The 15,440-nt window shown below is 20.7% G+C and overlaps 1 protein-coding gene across 2 annotated transcripts; it reads right to left on the bottom strand.

The window, feature by feature from the left end:
* Positions 1–10,401: 10,401 nt before the first annotated feature.
* BCIN_03g09310 (hypothetical protein) lies at positions 10,402–12,839 on the bottom strand. Of its 2 annotated transcripts, XM_024692279.1 has the most exons (2): positions 11,258–12,839; positions 10,402–11,187 (listed from the first exon to the last, which is right to left on the bottom strand). In XM_024692279.1, the coding sequence occupies exons 1-2, from the start codon at positions 12,496–12,498 to the stop codon at positions 11,163–11,165; spliced, it is 1,266 nt and encodes a 421-aa protein (XP_024548053.1). In that variant the 5' UTR covers positions 12,499–12,839; the 3' UTR covers positions 10,402–11,162. The 2 variants fall into 2 exon arrangements, with proteins under 2 accessions (XP_024548053.1, XP_024548054.1); XM_024692278.1 differs by having other exon boundaries at positions 10,402–12,839.
* Positions 12,840–15,440: the final 2,601 nt, after the last annotated feature.

The raw sequence follows: 15,440 nt of genomic DNA, 5'->3' as shown, positions 1-15,440 counted from the left end.
TCTCTAATGTTGTAACCTATGAAAATAATATTATAGGAATTATAAGATTGATAAATAGTGAAGAATAAAAATAATCAAATAATTAACGATAAATCAGAAAAGATAAGTATTTATTTTTATTAGTATTTATTTTATGATAAATATAAAATAATTATCTATTATAAATTATATAATAAATATAAATTAAATAAATAATAGTATTATTGAAAGATAATGTATTTCAATAATTGATATCAATAATATCGAAATCATTGATTCTTTTAAGAAGATTATTAATAATAAAATATTTAAAATTATTTTATCAAATAAGTATTAAAGAAGTCGATAGTAATTCGATATCTTTTTATTATAATTTGAAATCTATTCTAGATTCAATGAAGATAAATTTATTGAAAAAGAATTTAAAAGTATATAAATAGTATTGTAATTTAGAGGTGAAATAGTTGAATGAATGTATTTATATTTGTATGATTATTTTGAATATAATAATTGAGAATGTATATAATTTATTAAAATTATTTTCAATAGTTTTGAAAAATTCAAAATAGATATTTGTAAGATTTTTAGCAATTTTAATAAATTAGAGATAGTAAAAGAAAAGATTTTTAATTTTAAATAAATAGGGTTAGTATTGAAATATATTATAGAGTTTTAAAGATATAAAGGAGTAATTCAATAGAATGAAACCATTATTATAAATTGTTATTATAAAAGATTTAAATTGAAAATATATTTAGAATTTGATAGAGAAAATAAGGATGTAAATTTAAATAAATTAATTCAAAGTTTTGTTGAAATTGATAATCGTTTATATAAATATAAACAAAATTAGCGATTTTATTAATCTCAAATAAATTAGGAATAAAAAAATTATTATAAAAATAAAAATAGATTAAAATATAATTTATAGAAATATAAAAAACCTATAAAATTAAATATTATATGTTAGGTATTTAGAAATAATAATATAAAAAGAATACAGAATTAAGAAAATAATTTATACTTTGAATATAGAAAAACAAAATATCGAATAATAGATTATTAAAATAAGAAAATAAATAATAAGAAAAGTAATTTTAAGAATAAATTCAATAAGAACTAATTTAATATTATTTTTATATTATAATTGTATATTATTAATATAATAAAACTAATTATATTATTATGAATTTATTATTACGGAGAATAGCTACATCATTTGATATCACTGTGTTAGGGAATAATAAGAATAAGTAATAATATACTAAATTGACTTAAGGATTTATTAGAAAGATTAAGCTTTATATATATATTTAGAATAGGTGAAAGAATTATCTGAATAGGTAGTAATAATCTCCTTATAGATTATAGATATGATTATTATGAGTAAAACTCTTAATGATTAATTTGATAAAAATGTATTTGTCTATAAGGAAGATTATAATAATTAATATAATTTTACAAAAAGTATGCGAAGTTATAGTCACATAAGATTCATATGATATTATACGGGATATAATGTAAAAGAGTAGAAGGTGATAATGGACACATAAGAAAAGCTTTTGTATATATTAAGTATAGAGTAAGTGGCTATTGTCAGGAGTGATCCACTTTCCCATTGACCCACAAAAGCGTGGAGTATTCCAGATGCTTCTGGAATAGTGAATCTACTATATATACCCAATCAGGTGATCGCTCCCTGACAGCTATATGTAATAAAATAAGATAAATCACTATATCGTGATAGCGAGATAAGAGAGATGGTAAGAGCTGGGTATTCAATTCTTCAGGAAACAACTTTAGAAGATAGAAAATTCAATGATATTTTTAGATCTATAGAAGTGAAACTATAAATATTAAATGTTGATAACACGTGACCCTAAAGTCACGTGTTTTCATTCTCACAATAAGTTTTTCTGTAATATTTAAAAAAAAGAATTTGAAAAAAGAGAAATAATTGAAAATCTTTTATAGATATATAAGAATTTATAATTAAAAAAGTTATAAATTATTCAAGAAATTGATTAATAGGACTATTGTATTTGAATATTTGAAAATATAGATAAAGGAATTATAAATAAGGATTTTAATATAATAAATACTAAAAAAAATAAATCTTATAAAATTCGACTTATCGATTAATATCGAATTTTATAATTCGGAATTATTATAAGTATATTCTTTATAAAAAGAATTAACAATAAATATTTTTAATAATTAATTAAAAAAGAGTTATAAGAAATCTTTTATTAATATATATTTAAATAAAATAAGAACTGAATTCAATTCTTATATAGAAAAATCAAAAAGAATATTATATTTAAATTCAAATTATATTATTATTATTAATTATAAGTATAGTATTGAAAATCATTCGAGGAAATTATTAAAATACTTTATAAAAGGATCTATTTAATAATAAAACTAAATCAAAAACAATTATTGTTTATTTAAAAAAGAAAAACTATAATAAATAATATTTATTAATAAAAGTATTTAAAATAATAACAATAAGTCAATTATATTATAATTAAATAATATAAAATGAATAAAACAAATATATTACAAAAATAAAAAAAATAAAAAAATATAGGTTGTTATAATTGATTTAAAGAGTATAAGAAATTTTATTATATTAAAAGTTATAGAATGTCAGGGACCGATCACCTGATTGAGTATATATAGTAGATTCACTATTTCAAAAGCATTTGAAATATTCTATGCTTTTATAGATCAATAGGAAAGTGAATCACTTTTGATATTGTATTTCAGATACAAGGGTGCTTTATTTTGAAATTTTTATTTATTGAATTTGAACAAGAATAATTGTATTTTAAATTTAATCTCAATGATTAATTCAATTGTAACTATTGTATTTCTAATATTCTATATTTATAGAATTGCTAGCTCCTTCCTGATTAGTACATATCAAATAAATCCACACAAAACGAAGGTAAATATCAGGAAGCGATCACCTGATTGGGTATATATAGTAGATTCACTATTTCAAAAGCATCTGGAATACTCTACGCTTTTATGAGTCAATAGGAAAGTGAATCACTCCTAATATAAAATACTTAGAAATTTTATTTCAAAAGAAACAAAAACCTAATAAAATCTAATAATAATATTTTATAAAAGATATAATCAATATAAATAATTATAATTCAGTATTTTAAAATTATATAATTTAATATTATATTATTAAATTAATAATAAGTCATTTTAAGAATATATAATTCGAAAATAAATTGAGTATAAGGAATTGTAATATTTGATTAATACAAAAATAATTATAAGAATATATTAGAAATATTTATGAAATATAATACGTATTAAAAAAATTAAATATAAATAATATTGGTATGTTATAACGGATTAGTAACAGGCTGTAGAATCACTAATGTATAGGCTATAATAGTATTATAGATCTCAATGATTCAGTTGCAATATACCAGGGGATATTAGGTATTCGAGAAAGCCTCAATTATGTATATAATATTAATCATAGGATATTCTAAATTGTAAGATATAGTTTCTAGAACAATAGGTTTTAGAAAAAATAGAATACAATAAGCAAGAAAAGCTTTATTAGGATTAATAATATCCTAAGGAATTAATCCTAGAATAAAAGAGTAAGCTAAGATAATAGGAATTATGAAACGAGGGTTATGTAATACATCGAAAATCGAAATCGAAAATCGAAATCGATATTCGATGAAATCGATTGTTGAAGTTGATATTCGATTAGATCGATTATCGAAGTCGATATTTGATTAGAAATAAAAAGATTTATATAAAGGAATAGATTTCATTATAATGTAAAGCTTTGTATTTAAGATAACAATTGTTAGTTTTATTATTATAGTTATAAAAATTGTAATCAGTTATAATCTTATTGAATTCCTATTTGAAGTCTAATCTAAACTATCTCGAGAGATCTCTAGACATTTCCATATGACCCTAGAGGCAGCTCCTATAATATGATAATATAGAATACTTAGTTTAAAATCCTTTATTAAAAGTAAAGGCTAATACATTTCCTTTATAAATATAAAAGTCAATGATATAGTATAAAATTGTAATTAAAATAAAGAAGTTTATAATATTAGAATAGTATAAAAAATACAAATATATTTTCAAAAAACTAAGGATTTATGAGGTTTTATTTAAATATAAGTTATAAGATTATAAAATAATATTAAAAGAAAACAAAATACCTATATACATTCTAATTTATTTAATATTAATTAATAAATTGAAAATGCTTAAAGAATACATTGATAATAATTTAACCAAAAAAAAAATTATGGAATTCATATTTCAAATAGTGAGTTCAATTATATAGATATTAAAGAAGAATAGATCTAATAGGCTAATTATAGATTATAAAAAGTTTAACATATATATCAAAAAGAATTGATATCTATTTTTATTAATTATAGAATTAAAAAATCGATTAAATAAAATAATAATATTTATTAAAATGTATGTACATAAGAGGTATTATTTAATTAAAATAATGAAAAATGAAAAATGGAAAATTGCTTTCAAAATTAAATATAGATTATACAGATATTAAATTATATTATTCAAGTTAATTAATATATTAATAATATTTATAAGATTAATAAATATTATACTACTACAATATTTGAATATTTATTATATATATTATTTAAATAATATTTTAATATATTTCAATAATAAAGTTTAATATATTAGAAATATTAATAATATTCTCAAATATTTATTTAAAATTGATTTGTTATATAAATTAAGCAAAAATAAATTCTATATTATAGAAATAAAATTTTTAGAATTTATTATATTAAATTAAAAATTTAAAATAAATAAAAATAACACTAAAATAATATTTGAATAAAACCAATTAATTGTAATTAAAAAAATATAATTATTTTTAGAATTTTTCAATTTCTATAAAAGATTTTTAAGAATTATTTAAGGATTATTATATTTTTGATTATATTAATTAAAAATATATTAATCAAAATTATATTAATCAAAAAAGATCAAATAGAATTCAAATAAACCACCAAAATATAAGAATCATTTGATATATTTAAATAGATAATAATAAAGATATCAATATTATTAATATTTAATTTTAAAACACAAATCATAATGAAAAAGAATCTTCTAAATTTTATTATAAAAATTATTTTAAATTAATTAAATTAAAATGAGAAATAATAATCAATTATATTTTATTTCTGAAAACTATCATTAATTTAATTGAATTATAAAATATATAATAAAGAATTATTAATAATAATTAATATATTTAGAAAATAATTAATTTATTTGAGAAAATCGAAATATATAATATAAATATATATAGATTATAAGAATTTGATTTATTTTATTATAACAAAGTAATTGAATAAATAATAAATTAAATAATAAATTAAATAATTAAAGATTATAATTAATTATAATTTTAAGACTTTATATATTAAAGAATTAGAAAATATTAAAACAAAAACTTTTAATTGGAAATCAAAATATCAAAAAAATAAATTATATAAACTATGTATTATATTTAAAAAAAAAGTGAATTATTAATTTAAAATATATTATAAGTTATAATTATTTATTTATTAAAAGATAATTATATTATAATAAAAATATTATAATTATATGTATATATAAAATAATAAAATTAGAATTTATAATAGAAAACAAAATTATATATTTTTATAAAAAAGTATATATTCTAAATCAAATGATTAAGGAATTTGTAATAAAATAATATAGGTTATTAATATATAAATATTAAGAAATTATAAGAATATCTATAAAAATATAGGAAATTAATTATTTTTTATAAATAAGAATAATAATTAAAGGACTTATTGGAAATTGAAATATTTATATATAAAACAAATTGTTATGATATATTTTATATAATTAATTTTAAATTTTAAATATATTTTTTAAATCATAGAAATTTATTATATAGGATTTTATAATTAAATTATTATTTTTAAAAGATTTTATTATAGAAATCGAAGATAATATAATATTTAATTTAATAAATAAATTAATGAAATCTGCTTATATAATATTTTTTAAGGAAATATAAGATATTAAATAATTAATATATGTATTTTTTAGAAATATAATAAATATATATAAAATATTAAATAAGATAATTTTAAATAGAAATAAGTTTTTTATCCTGAAATTCTGGATTGTTTTATTGATATTTATAAATGTTCAAAGAAAGTTATTAATAGATTTTTATTTATAAATAGATAATTAAATAGAAAAAATTAATTGGATAATAAAAATATATTTTAAATATTACATAAATTATTAATAAAACAATTGGAAAGAATTATTATTTATAGTATAATTTGTGTATAATAAATTGAAAATAGAAATTATAAAGATAATATTAACATAAATGAATTTTAGATTTAATTTTAAAGTATATTAAATATTAATATTATAAAAAGTTAATATTGAATTAGTAATAATATAAATCAAACAATTAAAAGATTTATGAAAATAATTCGCTTTTAATTTAAGATTTTCATTATTTAAAATAATAATTTATTATAATGTAAAATATGATATGGAATTTATATTTTAAAAGGGGGATAATGTTTATTTATTATAATATAATATTGAAATCAAAAGATTAAATAATAAACTTGATTATAAAAAAATTAGGATTATTTAAGATTGATAAGACAATAGAAATAATTAATTATTGATTGAAATTATTAAATATAATGAATATTTATTTAGTATTTTATAAATTTTTATTTGAATTAGTATTATTAGGATTGTTAAATATATTATTTATAGGAATCGAATCAATTAATCTTAATATTATATATAATATTGAAATAATATTAGATTGTAAATATATTAGAAGCAAAATTAAATATTCAATTAAATAATTAGATTTTTTATATTTGAAAAATAAATAAGAATTTAAGGAAGATTTAAATTGTTTTGAGAAATTATAAATATTTTATTTAAAGTATTTATATTTGTTAATAAAGTTTTAATTTTAATATTAGATAATGGAGATAATGAAAAATCAAAAATGAAAGAGTTATTATTGATAATAATGGAAGAATTAAGGATTTACTTTTTTTTCTTTTTCAATATATTTATTTTTCAATTACTATTTTTCAATTACTATTTTTCAATTACTATTTTTCAATTACTATTTTTCAATTACTATTTTTCAATTACTATTTTTCAATTACTATTTTTTTAAAGATTTTAATTATATAAAGATTATATTGAAATATTTTTTTCAATCTTTTTTTGTAAAGTTCGTTGTTGATGATGAAGTTGAAGAATTTTAGTTATGTTTTTTTCCTTTTTATAATAAAAATGAATTTTTTTGAAATTTGATATAAGATTAATTATTAATAGAATAATTGTATTTATAATAACAACTATTATTTATATTCTTATATATTTATTATAACATAGTTTATCAGTGCGTGCATCATATCAGTGCGTGCACCACTTTTACCTCAATTTACACTCTTCAATCTCAATATGCGATTTATTAACCATTTATTATATAATTGAATAATAAAGAAGGAAAAATACTTTTAGTTATTAAAGCTTTCGATTTGGAAGATTGCTAAGCTATATAATATTATATATATGATATTTATTTGAAAAATGAATAGAATAACTTCCACGATTGAATTTCGATTATAGAATTTGAGATTCATTAAAATAGAAAAGCAAATAATTATTTTATATATTTTTGATATAGATTTAAAAGATTTTCTTTTTAAATTTAAAAAGATAGAAGATATAATAAATTATATTTTTGAATCGAAAAGAGAAAAAGCTATTGAAAAGTTTTAAATGTATTGATTTATAAAACAATATAAAGATTTAAAAATACATTTTAATTGTATTTATAACTTTCAAAGAATTTTTTGTAAGGATTCTAAATTCTATGACAAGTGATTTCGATTAATTGCAAATATATAAATGAAATACAATATTTTGAATAAAGATTTCTATAATTTCAATGAAATAAGTTTTATAATAGAAAGTATATATTCAATAATAATTATTATTAATATTGAGAAATATAGCAAAAGTAAATCAGTATAATTAAGTAATCAAAAATGGATTATAATGATAATATATGGAAATGGAAAGAATAAAACTGTTTTTTTATTTCTAATAATTCAAAAATAGATTCATTTTTTCAATTAATATATCGAAATCAATCTTTTCACAAATTGAATTATTAAATCTATATTTAATAGATAGACAAATAATAAAATAGATTTAGAATAATTAAAACATTTTGATAAATATATTAAAAATTGAAAAAAAAGCAAATATTAAATATTAATATTAATATTAAATAAATATGAAAGTTACAAATCAATAGTTTTTCAAATATATTGTAAAAAGAATAATATTAATGTAGTTTATTAATGCGTATATTATATTAGTACGTACATTATTCATTTTACATATACAATTCGTTTATACGTAATCGTGCACTTTCTTTATTTATTAATATAATTTGATTTTTTTAAAAAACTTCATAGTTATTTATATAAACAATAAAAATTTCTAATCAATTATTAAAAATTTGATTCAATATAATAGTTATATTAGAAAAAGTTTTATTGTAACGAAAATCGTAACAATCTCAATCTTTTTTAAAATATAATGAAAATATTTATATAAAAATTATATTTTTGAATATTTGAATTATAATTTTTATCAAATATCTTCGTCTTTTCAAAAAATAATGATTAATTATTAAAATACAAATATTAAAAAACCCTGATTTTAGTATAATTCTGAAGTGGTGTACGCACTAATATAATGCACGCACTGATAAACTACGTTATATATTTATATTTACTATTATATTCAAATCATTTAATTCAATTATTTAATATTAACTATTTTAATAATCTAAAACATTTATATGATAATCAAATTGATAGATTTATTAAAGTATATATTAATCATATTTCGAAAATTAAATTCTTCATTACTTTTAAAATTATATATAAAAAATCAATTACTTTTTAAAATATAAAATCAAAAAACAGATTTAATTCAATTTAATTCTAAAACTATGTTTTCAAAATTAAATATTCGAATTCATACATTTATCCCCCCCTCTTTCAATTTAAATTAATGAATCTCTCAAACTCCTTATAATTCATTTAAAACTCTTTTTTAATCAATATTAATTAAATCTTAAATAACTTATTATCAATCAAATTCATTTATATCTATATTTGAAATTATATTAATTCTAATTAAAAATATAAAATAATCAATTTATAAAAATATATTTTTAAATATAAAGATTTATATATTTTAAATAATAAATAAGATATCAAATAAATATCAATATATAAAAAAAAACCTAATTATATTAAGAAGGAGTGTTTACCAAATAGTAAATTCTTAATATATTATTTTAATAAAAGATTAATATTTAAATTCAATACAATAAGTATCAAAAAGAAAGTAAATTTAATAGGGAAGTATTTTTTATTTAAAATTATAATAAATATAAAAAGATAGATTACAATATAAGAATTTATTAAAATAACATAATAGATTTTAGATTATTAGATTCTAAATAATTTTAATTAATTAATTCAATTGTTATTAATAATATGAAGTTAAAAGTATAAATTGAAGTAAAAGTAGTGTACGTATTGATATAATGTACGCACTAATAAACTACGTTAATGTATAATATTTAAATGAATTTGATATTTGAGTTTTTTTTTTTAAATATTAATTATGTTTATAAGATATAATAATATCTTTTTTTTAAAACGAAAGTAAATATTTGAATGATTAATAATAAATTTGAAAATACAAATAATAAATATTACAAATATTATAAAAGAAATAATCAAATAAGGAAACTTGCTATATAAATATTTGAAATAAATGTTAATTTAAGAAGGAGATATTATTATAACGACATCTATATTACAATATAAATTATAAAATAAATATAAGTTTTTGATATTATGATTTATAAAAACAATATTATAAAAATTGTAAAATTAATAGGATTTTCTTACTCTCATTACTTCTAATAAATAGAATCGATAAAATAATAAAAAATAAAGGTTTATATAAAAAATGAGTTTTATTATAATATAGAGTTTTGTATTTAAAATAATTATTAATTTTATATTATAATTATGAGAATTGCAATTAATTATAATTTTATTGAATTCCTATTTGAAATCTAGTCTAAATCATTTCGAGAGATTTCTAAACACTTCCACATGATTCTAAAGGCAGCTCCTGTAACACTATTATGGAATTTCATACTGAAATTATATCAAACGCTTTTTCAGAAGAATTCCCTAGAGCTATTTCATCTATCTAATAAAAATAAACAAATCTCAATCAGATTAAGTAATTTTTCGAGCTAGTTTTTAGTTTCTTCATAATAAGAAAGAAATCACAGTGTGATTATGATTTTTAAAAAAAATGTAGAAGAAATCTGATTCTAACCTAATTCTAAATTGTAGAATCCTATACCTGGAGAGGAAAACTCGACCAATCATCTCGCCAATCATAGCCGTCTTTTTTAGGGGGCCATATAGAACGAAATATCTCCGAAATCTCTGGATCATGAATACATGCCAAGTAGCCAACTGCCAGTTCATCGCTGTTCCTCCTTTTGTGCTGCCTTAGTTCTCTAACAGTGAAGAGCTCTTCTTCATCTTCTCGCGGATCGCGCTCAAATATCCATGATCGAGTCATGTTTTTAATCATTTCTGAAAAGGTGAATGGTAGCCCCGTACCGTAGATGCCGAATACATTACCTTCCTCAGGCCACAATTTGAGTCGCTCCAGCCGTCTACCAGTCTTGTTCTGGCTAATGATCTTCCAGATTGCGCGAGCTAACGCCTCGTCCACTGCGCAATTAATAAAGGTTTCCTTCACTACACCCCTCGTAAGAAAAGGACATTCGTTATCTATTAGAGTCTTCTGATCCTCTTCATCAAATTTGAGATTGTATGTACTGTTTTGAGTCACCCGCCAATTCGAACAATCCAAGATAAGAAAGAGAGATCGTAAGTTTTTCATTCTTCCAAAACATCTGTACATCTCAGTCTCGGATACACTTGACACATTGCGTTTGACAGGAATTGTGAGCTCTTCTAGTACCGGACACTGAACTTCAATCTGCAAAAAATGATCCTTAGTGAACTCGAAGGGTGTATCCAGGATATCACTTTCATTGGAGTTTGCATACCTTTCCTCAAAAGGATGCAAGCTTAGTTTCTTAAGCGTCTGTCCATGACGGAAGAGAACATTGTCCAGAATTTTTGAATCTATTGGCCCTTCGATGGATAGTTCTTCAAGATATTCGAAAGCCTGGAAAAAGGAAACTGCGTAGTCACCGTAGTTCAGTCTTTCTTGGTCATTGCTATCGCGGTTAAGGTAAACGCTGAGTGTTTTGACTTTGGGAAAGAAATGGTTCTGGGCAACCCATTCCATTGTCTCACCAGTGAGCCCAGAGTGTTTTGCGTCGTAGGAGCCTCCGAGGGTAAGGTGCTCCAGGCAAGCAAAGTCTGTACACCTCGCCCAATTCTGTAGCATTATTGGGGAATTCAAACGCGAATATCCTTTGAGTGACAGTGATTTTAAGGAACCTAACTTCCCTCCAGTAAAGCCTGGGAGACCGTGCCAAGACCCACGGGGGCGAACTGATTTTAAAGAGCGTCCTGGAAGGAGATTCAAAACAATGACCTCCTTCAAATTAGTAGCAAGCCCCGCAGTAAGCTCCATCATAGCCTCTAAGTTGAAATCATCATCTCTATCAGTATCGCGTAAAGCGCAAGTAAGCTTCACTCTATAGAGAGATGGTGATGTAGCAAGCTCCATTTCGTAAGAGTAGGGGACGTCCCACAATAATGTCCGGAATCGAAACGTGAGGTGATGAAGCCTGCATTGAGGATGCTGCTCATGAAGTGCCCTGAGAAGACTTGGTGGAAATTGACTCTGACAGTCATAAACCAGGTCTTTCAGGTGAATTTTAGCTTGGAGCAAGTTCACAACAGGAGCCCATGCCATATCCTCCTCTGAAGACCTCTCAATGACGCTCTCATCATACACCGTATATAGGCCATGGTAAGAGTAAGGCTCCTCGTTCACCAATACCTCGTCAAGGCCAGTGATAGCCACATAAGGCGGTTGTGGACCATAACCTTCTTGCTTCTCAACGTTGGGTCTTAGAGCTCCTTTGATAGTGATGCTTTGGATATGACGAAAGGAATCCGTGCGAGAGAGAGACTCAATAAGTCTATCGACATCGCACCGCAGTATTTTGCGATCGTGGACTGTGATAATGATTTGCTGAAAGACCAGAATAGTTGCGGCTCTGTGGCAAGCCTTGCTCGTCAAGCTAAAAGCGTAAAGGCTAGGCCTATGCGCTGTTTCAACACAAACTGCGATATGCTGTAGAACTTCAAGTGGTAAAAAAAGAAAACTCATGCTAGTTGCGCTTATAACAGTGGACGATGACGATTGAGGGAAGTGATACCAGGTAGCGTAATTGATCTCCAACTACAGCCGTCTGTCAAAATAATGACCCAATAGGCAGTTACAGTGGTACTACAAAATTTGACGTGGTAATTTTTGAGAGTGCCCTTTGATAATTGAATTGGTGAGCAAATTAATGAAACAAAAATTTGCAGTGTTGGTATGAATTGTAATGTAGGATTCGGTTTGAGGTTTTGATATATGAATCAAAAAATAAATAACTTGACGGTAAATCTCTAGAGTTTCAATCCTATATTGAGTGACGTTATGACGAGTTGTGTTGAAGTGCGAACTTTGGGGGGTTGATATAGTTATAGCGTGTCATCAGCGCCACGTTACTTTGTGGTTGGCTAAGCGCTACTCTGAAATTTACTTTGCGCGCTACTGTGCCGTTGACTAGGTAGTTGCCAGAGCCGAATACCGTAGACTAAATAAGTTTTCCGTACAAGGGATGTCATGTCAGCTTGACGTGGTGCAATGACATCGTATCTTCCTACATCGTACCCTCCTCTGTAGGATTAAAACTCTACAACGGTTTATCAACAAACCAAATAAATTTTCTCTAAATATGAATCTTCATGGATTTGTAGAAGCAAACAAAGTGATTATATACTCCATGTATTATATAATCATATATCTTTATAGTAGGTTATTTTCATATTTGTAAATTTATATAACCTTTTCTGATTGATTATAAATAATATATAAAATTTTCTATTGATTGAAATTAGTTTTTCCAATTCGGCAAGGGGGGAAAACCTAAGGAAACTATTTCAATCTAGTATATAAGGGCCCGTTCGTATCGATTTTTTAGGCGATATAGAATTATATTTGTTAATAATATAGGTCTAAATGAGCATTTACTGAATGCAAATATTGCTCAATAATTTATATTGATAATAAAATTGAAAAAAACTGATTTGCTAAACACTTATATTGAATTATAAAAAGTTACAAAATTGTGAATTTATAAATTTTGAAAATTTATATAATAGTCTTACTAAGCCTCGTCAAATCTATAATATAACTTTTACTAACATTTTATAACATTTGTTAATATTTTTTATTTTATATTTTATAGATCTATAAAATTTAGATTAAATTCTTAATCAATAAATTAAAAAAACGATCCGAACGGGCCCTAAGTCAACTACCTTACTTTCTAGCCACCCCTGTTTTGAGTCACCTTTTTACATTAAAAATTACTCTTTTGATCTATTAATATCTATATTAAAACACAATATAATTTAGATAGTTTAGACTCAATTAAAAAGGTTTAGAATTCTAGGATTTCTCTGAATAAAGAGCTGAAGGTTTAAAATATTGATTTATAAATTTATATATATATTCAAAATTCCAACTAAAACTTTAATAAAACTACTATAATCTATAAATTAGTGATTCTATAGTCTGTTACTAATCTGTTGTAATATAATAATAATAATAATAATAATAATAATAATAATAATAATAATAATAATAATAATAATAATAATAATAATAATAATAATAATAATAATAATAATAATAATAATAATAATAATAATAATAATAATAATAATAATATTAGCTTATAAATTTTACTAATCTCTTACTTCTAGTTTATATAAAGATATTAGACATGTAATTAAACTTTAGAATCTTAAAATCTTATAGTTCTCTTTCTAATTCTCGCTTATATAACCTGACAGCTTACTAATCAAGGATGTTGAGATTTTGATTTAATAATTAATTAGATTCATAATGAGATATCTATATTGATATATAACTTTATAATTAAAGCTTAAAAAGTAATAAAAATAATGTATTTGAAAAGTATAACGTGACTTATCAGCAAGTGGGCTATATCACCATATAGGTCATTTTCATCTTAATTTATACTTTTTTTTTCAACATGCGTTTTATTAACGATTTACAATGAATTTGAATAATTAAAAAGCTTGTATATTTCTTATTATCGAAGTTATTTAAAAAAAAAAAAAAAAATTAAGTATTTGAAAGATTGTTAAAATGTATAATGTTTTGTATATGATATTATAATATAGAATTAATAGTTTTATTTTTTGTATAGAATATTAATATAAAGTTTATGATCTTTTAAAATTAGAAGAGGATATTATTATTGAATATATATTCGATATAGATTTGAAAGGTTTTTTCTTCAAATTTAAGAATATAGAAAATATAATTTATATTTTCAAATCGAAGAATATAAAGAATATTGAAAAGTTTTGAATATATTGATTTATAAAGTATTGAATTAAATTAAAAACATATTTTAATTATATTTATAGTTTTCAAAGAGTTTTTTATAAGAATTTTAAATTTATTAAAGAGTAGTTTTAATTAATTGTAAATATATAAGTAAAATATAATACTTTGAATAAAGATTTTTATAATTTCAATAAAATAAATTTTGTAATAGAAATTATATATATAATAATAATTATTATTAATATTAAGAGATATAATAAAAATAAATCAATATAGTTAGATAATCGAGAATAAGTTATAATAATAATATACAAAAATGAAAAGAATGAAATGATTCTTTTATTTCTAATAGTTTAAAAACAAATTCATTTTTTCAATTGATATATCGAAATGAATCTTTTTATAAAACAAATAATAAAATAGATTTAAAATAATTGAAATATTTTAATAAGTATATTGAAAATTAAAAAAATTAAATACCAAATATTAATATTGAATAAATATAAAGGTAATAAATTAATAACTTTTTAAATATATTATAAAAAGAATAATATTATATATTTATATTTACTATTATATTCAAATCATTTAATTCAATCATTTGATATTGGTTATTTTAATAATCTAAAATATTTATATAATAATCAAATTAATAGATTTATTGAAATCTATATTAATTA

This window comes from Botrytis cinerea, chromosome 3 (genome assembly GCF_000143535.2).
Source record: "Botrytis cinerea B05.10 chromosome 3, complete sequence".
Classification (NCBI taxonomy): domain Eukaryota; kingdom Fungi; phylum Ascomycota; class Leotiomycetes; order Helotiales; family Sclerotiniaceae; genus Botrytis; species Botrytis cinerea.
The sequence above is the reverse complement of the archived record's forward strand: the minus strand, read 5'-3'. Positions and strand labels throughout refer to the sequence as shown.